This window comes from Panthera pardus, unplaced genomic scaffold (genome assembly GCF_024362965.1).
Source record: "Panthera pardus isolate Hobbes unplaced genomic scaffold, ASM2436296v1 HiC_scaffold_15, whole genome shotgun sequence".
Classification (NCBI taxonomy): domain Eukaryota; kingdom Metazoa; phylum Chordata; class Mammalia; order Carnivora; family Felidae; genus Panthera; species Panthera pardus.
Window position 1 is genome coordinate 80,815,751 of NW_026526710.1, and position 12,144 is coordinate 80,827,894.

Genomic DNA, 12,144 nt, shown 5'->3' on the forward strand with positions numbered 1-12,144 from the left:
TTAGTAGGAAAATAAATCTAAATGTTTACTAATTATGTAACTAAGCAAAAGGTCCCAAGTAAGATTTAATGGGACTCTGCCACAATGTCTAACAAGTGACAGATTTCTTCATATTATTTTCCTGTCACTTAATGTGAAGACAAAAAGATTTTCTTCCCAAGACGTGTAAAGCGTGAAGTATACTCCTCTGTTTATACCAAATCAAGATTTGCTAACCAAGTTTTTCTTAACTGTGGAACATTCTAAAACAGGGATTGTACTTTTTTATCTACTCCTTAGCTAATACATTTGCCTCGATTTCTCACCTAGAACTAAGAAACCCTTTTGTTCTCCAAAACCATAGAAAGCTCCTTTTAATTCCTGGTATTTGAAACACAACGTGTGATCTGAATCTTACACAGTTTCAAAAACAAAAGCACTCCCGATAGTTTCCAAATATAAACAATGTTAACACCTAACTTCTTCAGTCACTGCTATAGTCAACCCTCACATATATCCCTGATTGGAAACAGGTAAGTCACTTCATAGAGGAGATGAGTTCCAAAAGGTTTATAAATGGAGTATATACAAATCACATTACACACAATGCTATAAATTAGGTACTTGTATATTGAATTATATTTTAAATGCATTAGAGGATCTGACTTTTTAAAAAATACTACAATAAGGTCTTTAAGCTAACATAACTGTTCTAAAAATTCATCCATTTCTGTATGAATGTATAAATTCTGTGTTATGACACCTTGAAGGTTAGAATAACTCATCATACACTGACCATGTGTACTTTTTTAGTATTTATAATTATTCCAGAAAAAAAGTTTATTCGATTAAAACAGCTACACTCAAATTCATATTCAATTTTATAGTACATATAAGAGTATTTAGGATTTTGAAATCTTTTTAACAAAATAAGATATACTTTTGAGATAAATTCTAGTTAATATCATCTGAAGCATGGTTTACAGCTGAATATACAAACATCACCTAAAGCATGATTTAATGATGAAAGCACAAAAATTAAACACACATAATTTATATATTCATTTAAATCACATTTCAATATTACTCAAACTGTATTCTAATTTAAAACCACATGTAAGATACATATAAATTAAATTAGTTGTTATTTCAACAATATGTGCCAATCACTATGTTAGGATAATGGGACGCTATGGGTTAGTGGAAATGATACAAAGGTGATTCCCACAAGCTTACAGTCTAACAACGGATCAACGCGTAAAACAAAATAGAGATACAATGTCTTAAGCACCATAATAATGGCATATATAAACTGTTACAGGTATACAACCTAGGAAGAGGCCGGTCACTCTTCCCTGAGTGTGTATGTCTGGAAGATAAGAAAAGACTTCCTAAAGGAAGGTAAATGAATGAGAGAGACCTTAAACTCTGTATAGAAAAGAGAAGAAATTATATGAAGAAATAGACTTTTAAAATAAGTGTTATTGGGGCGCCGGGGTGGCTCGGTCAGTTAAGCGACCTACTTCGGCTCAGGTCAAGATCTCACAGCTTGTGAGTTCGAGCCCCGCGTCAGGCTCTGTGCTGACAGCTCAGAGCCTGGAGCCTGTTTCAGAGTCTGTGTCTCCCTCTCTCTCTGCCCCTCCCCTGTTCATGCTCTGTCTCTCTCTGTCTCAAAAATAAATAAACATTAAAAATAAATAAATAAATAAAATAAAATAAGTTTTATTTAGTGAAATGGGCCAAATAAAACTGAAACTTCAGAGATGTGGGGGGAAAAATAAAACTGATGTAAGATTCAAAATGCAAGATTACAAAATTCCTTATGCACTTGATAGAGAGCTTTGGGCTGTAAGGTTTCAGCTTTTAAAGGAGTATCTGGTGGCAGGCAGACTGTGTGACTGCAGGTGGGAGCACAGAGCATAAAGAGGAATGGCTGCTGACGTGCCATCCAGACTAGGGAAGACCCAGAAACTTCGGGGCCACGTGAGCCACAGCCACGGTTGCATCAGCAAGCACCAGAAGCACCCCGGAGACCAGGGGAATGCTGGTGGCATCTCCACAGGATCCACATCAACAAATATCATTCGGTTGGCACGGGGCATTACCACTTAAAGAGGAGCCAGAGCTTCTGCCCAACTGTCAACCTCGATAAACCTTGGACGTTGGTCAGTGAGGAGACACAGGCAAATGCTGCCCAAAACAAGATGGGAGCTGCTCCCATAACCGATATGGTGCGATGGGGCTACTGCAAAGTCTGGGGGAAGGGCAAGCTCCCCAAACAGCCTGTCAGCGTGAAGGCCTGAAGCCACATGGAAGAAGGTTCATTAAATCCTGGCAAGTGCGTTCCAAAAAAAAAAAAAAAAAAAGGAATAGGAAGTTATGGATACAAGTTGGTCGAAGCATCCCATGTCTAGAATGCCCATGATATCAATCATTCATCTCTGAAAATCTAACACTGCCTCCTCGAAGAGTCTTTGCTGACGTCCTAATACAGTTAAAGAGCCCAACCTCTATCATTCAACCTTGACTATCACCGAACCTTTCAAGACCAGCAATGCTGACAGATTTGGTCAATAAGGAAACAATGAGTCATTTTTAGATTCAGACAGGTTATTACTTAACGTTAAAAACAAAAGCAATAGTAGCCAAAGCGCCAGCTCCCAGTCTCTTTCGCAGGGTGACACTGAAACAGGGGGGCCAGATGACAGCAATGCAGACAGCAGGGCACTCTGCGGAGGAGCCCAGGCCCCGCTGCGGCCGAGCTGCTTACAGCCTGCAGCTATCCTGCAAGGGAACTGAGGCAGAAAGCCTCACTCATCAGAACCCAGGAGGTAGTAAGAAACAGGCTCGTGACAGACATCCCAGGAAGACTGAAGCAAGTCAGAAACAGTCTTGTAGCAGTTCCTCACAAGCCTCCCATGTTCTCATGTTCCAGAAGGATCAGAGGAAGTTCTGCAAGACTTAGATAGGCTGTGATTAGGCCTCGCCTCTGTGGACGGCGTGAATAAAATGCAAGGCTGGCAGGGAACCCTGGGGAAGCTCTTCTCTAACAGGACTATGTAGAACTACGTCATTGCTATATTTATGACATCATACTAAAACTATACTGACCCAAATGATGAAAATGGGGCATATCAGAACGTGTGAGATAATGTTAAGGCCATGCCTAGAAGGTAATTAGAGCTAAAAATACTTGAGAATAGATTTTTAAAAAATCAGTGAAATAAGACTATCACAAAAAAGCCATAAATTAAAACAAAAGGAGAAAGAAATAAGCTTAAGGAGAAATTAATGAAGTGGGGGAAAACATTAAAGGGAGGATCAACAAAGTCCACTGTTCATTCTTTGAAAAGAATGATAATAATAAAACATACAAACACACAGTAAGACCAATCAAGAGAACTAGAGGAAAGAATAGTTTAATACCTCGAATGAAATGGGACCTCCCTCTAGATCTGACAGACATTTAAAGAATAAGATGATTTGATGAATAATCTTAGGGCTAGGAATTCAAAACTTTAGATAAAATACTAGAAAAACATAACTACTGACACCTAAAATTTAAAAATCTCAAAATTCTAGATTTAAAAAATTCAATTCATTTACAATCTTTCCCAAAAGAAAACTCTAGGTCTGAATTGCTTCATCATCAAATTCTAGTAGACATTTAAGCATTAAATACCACCAATTCCAATCAACTATTTCAAAAGGAAATAAGAGTTACATAAAAATAATTTATACATATAAAGATGGATTAACTTTGATATTAAAACCTAACAAAAGTTTCCTGAGAAAGAAGACAGATGCAGTCATTATAAAACCATTTTCTGCATAAGAAAATTGGTAGAATTCTAAAAACATTAACAAACTAAATCTGTTAATATATAAAAGGAATAGTACATCACAACCTAAGTTGAAATTCTCCCAGAAATGCAAGGATGTTTAAAATTTTTAAATGAATCAATCTAATCCATCACCTTAATGGAATACAGGGGAAAAAAAAATCATGTTTATCTTAAAAGATACAGAAAAAGCATTATACATTTGTTATTAAAAAAAAAAAAAAACACCTTGGTAAAGCAAGACTAAAAGGAAACTTACTTTTCTTTACTTAATTGAAAAAAACTACCATAAACAGCATAGTGAGAGGTGAAAAATTAAAGGCCTTTCTCCTTTGAGTTTGGAAACAAGGATTGCTGGGTAGACGGCTCATATATAAAAACTGAGTACACTTCTACACGTTCAACAATAGTTAGAAAATCAACTATCAAAAATTCATTTTCACTGAGAGACAAGAATATTCACTGAAGCAGGATCTAAAATGGCTCTCCATGAAATGAAAATAAAAAAACCAAAATATCTTTCAACACTGTAGCGTAGTGAACACTGGACAAGTAAACTAACTCTACCTACAGGAAGCAGGATGAACAAGTCTCAGAAGCATAATGATGACAGAAAGCAGTCATACGATTCCATTTTACAAAACTTAAAAAATCAGGAATTGTTGCAAATACATACGCATAATTAAGTGGTAAGATTACCAAGAAAAGTAAAGAATGATTACCATAAACTCAAAGTAACAACTACCTTTCAGGAGAGAAGAGCTCAAAAAGGGGGATGGCAAATGTTCCCTGGGTGCTGGCAATGCCTCGATCAGGCAGGTTCACTATGTGATGCCTGAGCTATGTATGTTCTGTGTAATCTCCACATATGTGCTGTATTTCACAAATAAAAAGGATAGACAACATAAGTGAATACATGACCTAATGAGGGGACTTAAATGTAAGCCTTAGTTTATTCTTCTTGAAAATGAGTGTACTCTAAAAGTGATCTTACATATTTATTAATAAAAATCATTAAAACACTTAACACATTATAATGAGTCATAGGAATACTGCAGAATAATCTACATTAAATATACTGATACACAGAATGCACCTAACACTTTGCCCGGCATAGGGGCGCCTGGGTGGCTCAGTTGGTTGAGCATCTGACTTCGGCTCAGGTCATGATCTCACAGTTCGTGAGTTCGAGGCTCTGTGCTGAAAGCCTGGAGCCTGCTTCAGATTCTGTGTCCCCCTCTCTCTCTGCCCCACCCCTGCTTGTGCTCTGTCACTCTCTGTCTTTCAAAAATGAATAAACACAAAAAAAATTTTTTTTTAAATAAAAAAAACACCATGCCTGGCACAAAGGGAACGATCAATAAATAGTAAATAGCTATTCTTTGGGGTTGTTACTATTTAGTTACAGTCACCGGTTATTTTTACTTACTTCAAGAAGACCTGACAAGTACTTGACACAAATTTCAAATGGCTTTGTGAGAGGAGAGTGTGAGCTCCATCCCGGAGATGCCGTGAGGTGAGCCATCCCTCGTAAGGTCCTCTCGAGGGAAGGCAGGCCATAGAAGTGAGGGGCATCAGTGACTCTCAGGCTCTGGAGCAGTCTCAGAGCCAGCTGTGTCTGGAAAACGTGAAGAAGTTCCAAGCATTTCCTGTGTACGTAAAGCAAGGAAGAAAAAAATCAACAAGAGAACAAGTGTGATGGGCTAATGGGTTAACTTACTGATGGTAGAGAGTTACTAACAACTTAGTATGTCAGAAAAATACGAACCAGGAGAAATGGCGGTCTCAAAACAAGGCTTTTCAAGGAAAACATAGTTAAAATATGAGGTGAAAGACCAGTAACAATTACACTGAAAAAGAGATAAGTGATATTGGTGTTGGTACCCAAAAATAAAACCAAAAATTAGAATGGAAAATTAAATGCATACTTTAAATGAGTTAAATTGGCATATATTAAACCTATACTTTTAATCATCTGAAATCATTCAAAAATTGAATTTTTAATTAGCTGAAATTGTTTTCCCCAGAAAGCTAAAATAAAAGGTTTTAATGAGTTTGACACATAATTTACATGAAACAATCAAGAGAACATTTTTTTTTGGGGGGGAAACAAAATCCCTGAAACTAATAGGTAGGCATGGATCCAAAGATGAAATTCCTGGGAGAAGTATCAGCGTGTAACAAAGCTTGAATCAAATCTGAAATTTCCTCAGTTATACAGATTTTTAGACTCCAAAACTGATGACTACTATGTTTTTACATATTACAGTATTACAGTAGCATATGTGTGTAGTTGAATTACAATAAATACGAGTATAGTTGAATGATTTTTAAAGATCATAATTCTTATACACCTGACATCCAACTGCTTTTAAAGTTTTAGAAACACATATAACTTGCAACAAAGCCTAAAAGTTATTTGCATAAATTTGTATTTCCCACAGGTCAACAACAAAGTACAGCTGACCAACAACAAAGTACAGTTAGAGGCACTAACCCCATGTGCCGTCAAAAATCCTCATATACTTTGTGACTCTCCAAAAACTCAACTAACAGCAAACCGTTGACCAGAAGCCTTACTGATAACATAAAACAGTCAATTAACACACATTTTGTATGTTTTCTGTTATAATACTCTGTATTCTTACAAAAAGGCAAGCTAGCGGAAAGAAAACATTATCATTATTTTTTTTTTTTTTTAAGTAAGCTCTATGCCCAATGTGGGGCCTGAACTCAAAACCCTGAGATCGAGAGCTTCATGCTCTACTGACTGAGCCAGCCAGTTGTCCCGGTAAAGGAAAATATTATCAAGAAAATCATAAAAGTACTATACTGTATTTATTCAAAAAAATCCAGGTATAAATAGACCCACATAGTTCAAACCTGTGCTGTGCAAGAATCAACTATAATCTAATCAACAGTATTAAAAAATGTTCTTCTGTTCTTTAAATTAACATACCAGTCATTCTCATTTTCTGCCCCTCTTACCTTAACGCTTGCAAAAGAGAACTACCAAAGGAAATAGTGCCTCTGCAAATATCTAACCAATCCCAGTTCAACCGCCACCAGTTCCCTCTCCTAGTCCCTGTGAACATTCCCCAAGCTCCACACCCAGTTTGTCTCATAACCACGCAAGTTCCTCTCAACATCCAAGAACAGTCCACAGCGCTGTTTCTCAAAGTCTAGCCCAAGGACTACCTATGGTGCTTACCTAACATGTACATTCCTGAGCTGCTGATAATATTTTAACAAGTCCCTCAGGAGATTCTATACACATTACAGGTCTAGCTACAGGTCTAGCTGCACAGAATCTACCATCAACGGATTCACTGTTTTTGTCTTCAGCACTTTAATAAGGTATCAATGTACGTAGTAAAACACGAATCTTATAGATACACGACATGATTTATGTATGCATATACTCATGTAACCACCAAGCATAACAACATATAAAACATTCTCATCACCTCAGAAGGCTCCTAGGTGACCTCTCTAGTGAAATTTTTATTGACTTGTATTCTAAATTTACTAATCCTCTTTTATACTGTGTCTAGCCCACTATTAAGCCCATGCGATGAATTTTTTACTTGAAAAACTGTAGTCTCCATTTCTCTGCTATTGATATTCTCCATAGTTTTACCAATATTACCCATATTTTCATCTAATATATATTATATTTATATTTAAAATATTACTTAGGGGTGCCTGGGTAGTTGAGTCAGTTAAGTATCCGACTTGATTTCGGCTCAAGTCATGATCTCATGGTTCCTGAGTTCAAGCCCCATGTCAGGCTCTGTGCTGACAGCCTGCTTGAGATTCTGTCTCCTTCCCTCCTTGCCCCTCCCCCACTCATCCTCTCCCTCTCAAAATAAACTTTAAAACATAAAATATTATTTGTAGTAATAATTTATATTATATATAATTACATTTATTATATTATATATTATTTATAATATAAATTATAATTATGATATATTATAATATTATAATATATATTATAATAACTTATAAGAATAAAGTTCCTGTAATAGTTGACATCTGTGGGTCTATTTCTAATGATATTTTTCTCTGAACTACAGGAGACATTTTCCTACTTCTTTATAGTTCTCCTCATTTGTGATTTTATGTCAAACCTTTGCAACCAAGAGCTACTGAGGGGCACCTGGCTGGCTCAGTTGGTAGAGTATACGACTCTTGATCTCAGGGTTGTGAGTTTCAGACCCACATTGTGTATAAAGATTACTTAAAAATAAAATGTTAAAAAAAAAAGTTATTGAGGGCAAATTACATAATAGTTTCTCATAGAAATGGCTTTCAGATCTAGTCAGGTGTTGAACTGAATTAGGGGTATTTGACACTTTGGTTTGTTTCAAATGTTATGTGTGGGGGATCAGGTCTTTCCCTCCAGCAGAGACTTGGGACCGCAGCATAAGAAGACCTCATCAAATAGAAAACTTTTAAACATCAAAGGACACTACCCAAAAAGTGAAAACATAACCTACAGAATGGGAGAAAAATTTGCAAATCATATTCGATACGATGTTTTAAAAAATTTTTTTAATCTTTATTTATTATTGAGAGAGAGAGAGAGAAAAACAGAGCGTGAGCAGGGGAGGAACAGAGACAGGAGACCCGAATCCGAAGCGGGCTCCAGGCTCTGAGCTGTCAGCACAGAGCCTGACGCAGGGCTCAAACCCACGAATTGTGAGATCATGACCTGAGCCAAAGTCAGACCCTTAACCGACTGAGCCACCCAGGTGCCCCATATTCGATACGATATTGATGTCTAGAATATATAAAAAGACAGCTCAACAACAAAAAAACAAACAACCCAATGCAAAAATAGGCAAAAGACTTGAATACACATTTTTCCAAAGAAGATACACAAATAACCAGTAAGCACAGGAAAGGATGCTCAACATCATTTTTCATTAGGGAAATAAAATCAAAACCAAAATTATTCCAGTTTATACCACTAGGATGGCCATAAGAAGAAGTGTTACAGAGGACATAGAGAAATTAGAACACTTATACATTGCTAGTGGGAATGTAAAATGGTGTAGCTGCTATGGAAAAGAGTTCAGCACTTCTTCAAGAAAATAATCACAGAGTAACCACATGAGCCAGGAAGTCCAGTCATAGGTGTATACGGGGGAACTAAAAACATGCATTCACACAAAAACTTGTATGTAAATGTTCAAAGCTGCATTATTCACAATAATCAAAGGTAGAAACAACTCAAATGTCCACCACCAGATGAATGGATAAACAAAATGTGGTCTATCTGTACATGGACTACTGTTCAGTCATAGGAAGCAATGAGCACTGATATGTGCTAGAATATGGATGGACCTCGAAAGCGTGATGCGAAATCAGACACAAAAGATCATATATGTCTGATTCCATTCATATAAAATGTACAGAATAAGTAAATTCCCAGAGAGACAAAAATTAGTGGTTGGTTGCCACAGGCTTGGGTAAGGGTACAAAGTTTCTAATGAAAAGAAAGAATTAAATGGTGACAGTTGAACAACATTGTACACATACCAAAACGATTCAATTGTATACTTTAAAATGGTTAAGATAGTAAATTTTATCTAATTAAAAAAATTTTAAGTCAGAATTATAGACACACATTGGAAAATCATCTATGTAGTTAAAAAAAAGTCATAAAGTCACAGAAATGGGTATGATTGCTCAGATACATGTATAGAGAATTAAGAGAGGACCAAGAGACAGTAAAATACTGTCTGTGTATGTGTGTGCGTGTGTGTGTGTGTGTGTGTGTGTGTGTGTGTGTGTGTGTGAGAGAGAGAGAGAGAGAGAGAGAGAGAGAGAGAGAGAGAGAGTGCGAAATTATAACCAGGCTATACAAGAGACTTCATTGAAATGAAAACAAACAGACCACAACTGATTACTACTGAAGTCTTGCTTCCTCAATTTGAAACAAGTAAACAAGTAAGACTCTTTGGAAATCAAAACGAAACTAGTTTCTACATGAATGTCCCCGAACCTTCAACAACACAAATGGTACCTGTCAGTAACTGCCATGAAACTGAGCAGCAAGGTATTGAAAAGAGCAATCAGTTCTTTCTGCACTTGTTGCCTGACAGCAGTCCGGATGTCATCTGTTTCCTCTCGTGCCTGTGACTCCGTCAGAACCAGCAGGTCTAACAGTGGGTTTGGACTCTAAACAATAATATTAAAAAAATATGTTTACTCTCTAATTGAGCTGTATGTTGTTCCTATAAAGATTTTTGTTGCAAATCACATTCTGGATTACCTAAGAGTTATATTACCTAACCTGTAGGTACGGGTCTCTAGTGCATTAGTAGAGATGCTCTAAACTCAAAAGGTGCTTCATATGTTATCTCAACAGAAGACCAGCACATCTATTACAGAAAACTGAGGAAAATATAAAGACGCACAATGAGAAAAACAAAAACCCCGTGATCACACTTCACAGAGGTAGCTGCTATGAGTAGACTGGTGTATACTATCCTCATTGTGGGAGAATAAACATAAACAGAATTCTAATTCTGTATTTTTAACAAAACTGAGACCAAGTGAAAAAATCCGCTATAGTAACCCCTTTTTAAACATAATGTTGGGGAACCTGGGGCGCTCAATCTGTTAAGCATCTGACTTCGGCTCAGGTCATGATCTCGCGGTTCGTGGGTTTGAGCCCCAAGTCAGGACAGCTCAGAGCCCAGAGCCTGCTTTGGATTCTGTGTCTCCCTCTCTCTGTGCCCCTCCCCCACTCATACTCTGTCTCTCAAAAATAAATGAACATTAAAAAAATAATTAAAAAACAGGGGCACCTTGGTGGCTCAGTTGGGTAAGCTTCCGACTTCAGCTCAGGTCATGATCTCACAGTTTGTGAGTTCAAGCCCCACATCAGGCTCTGTGCTGACAGCTCAGAGCCTGGAGCCTGCTTCAGAGTCTGTGTCTCCCTCTCTATGTGCCCTCTCCCCCTTGTGCTCTGGCTCTCTCAAAAATAAATGTTTAAATTTTTTTAAACAAAAATAAAAAAATAATAAACATAATGTTATCAGTATTTCTTCAAACACAGTATTTTAATATCTGATTGTTTTTCAATCATAAGGATTTCCACACCAACTACTAAATCATCAGTGATTTTTAATTTTAATTTTTAATTAATTTTTAATTTGTCATCTTTGCCGATTTGATAGGCTGACAAATAAAACTAGTATTATTTAAATTTTTTGTTTCCCAACTTTGAAAAAAATGTAACTAAAGAAATGTAACAGGATTAGTTTTAATAATAGTAAGAATAGAAAATGTTACATTAACCAACAGCATTAAAGACAGCTGGAATAGTTATTAATCAAAGAAAACAAGATTCCTCCATTTAATTTTTTGATTAAGCTAGAAGATGGGCATTTTCTTATTTTACAGATGGGCAAACAGGTTTATAAAGAGGTTATGTAACTTGTCCAAAGTCATACAAATGAACAAAGCAAGGATTCAACCTGAGAATCATCTAACTTCAAATATGGTTAATATCCTGTCCCCTGTATTACATCACATCAGTACTGCATATTACAACATAAAAGAAGAGATAAAATCTAGAGTTAAGCGTCTAACTCTAGATTGCAGCTAAGGTCATGATCTCACGGTCGTGGGATCAAGCCCTACGTCGAGGTCCACACTGAGCTTGGGATTCTCTCTGTCTCCTTCTCTCTCTGCCCCTCCCCAGCTCATGCTCTCTCTCTCAAAATAAATAAACATTTTTTTTTTAAATAATATACCTGTGGGACTTTAGAAAGTATTGGTAACAGATGTTTTCTTTTAGCTTACTTTACTATGTTCCATACCTAAAGAGCATTTTGTCTTTTCATCTTTTCCTTTCATCCTGAACAAAAAGTGCCTCATTTGGATCAAATAAAATTACATAAAACATAACTATAACTTCTACATTTTATATAGGAATAAAACAACCAAGATACACATTTAGTAAGTCATAAAAATAAATATATATACTATAGTATTCTTAGCTCCAAATAACCAAAGGCTGAATTACACCCACCTTTCCTCCAACTCTGATAAATACTGACAAGATGAACAAACCTGGGTTTTGTTTTGTTTTTTTTTTTGACACAGTAAATTTTAATTTCCATAATATCAAAGTGTTTTTTTATTTTATTTTTTTAATATGAAATTTATTGTCAAACTGGTTTCCATACAACACCCAGGGCTCATCCCAAAAGGTGCCCTCCTCAATGCCCATCACCCACCCTCCCCTCCCTCCCACCTCCATCAACCCTCAGTTTATTCTCAGTTTTTAACAGTCTCTTATGGT

The 12,144-nt window shown here is 36.5% G+C and overlaps 1 protein-coding gene and 1 pseudogene across 3 annotated transcripts in view; one reads left to right on the plus strand and one right to left on the minus strand.

The window, feature by feature from the left end:
- RTTN (rotatin) overlaps positions 1–12,144 on the minus strand; it is a 161,117-nt gene that overhangs the window by 75,550 nt on the left and 73,423 nt on the right. For all 3 annotated transcript variants that reach the window (XM_019432561.2, XM_019432560.2, XM_019432563.2), the window contains 2 exons: positions 9,856–10,010; positions 5,251–5,470 (listed from right to left, as the gene is read on the minus strand). In XM_019432561.2, the coding sequence (XP_019288106.2) occupies positions 5,251–5,470; positions 9,856–10,010 (375 nt within the window). The remainder of the gene's footprint in view (positions 1–5,250; positions 5,471–9,855; positions 10,011–12,144) is intronic.
- Positions 1,909–2,282, plus strand: LOC109256859 (60S ribosomal protein L27a-like; annotated as a pseudogene).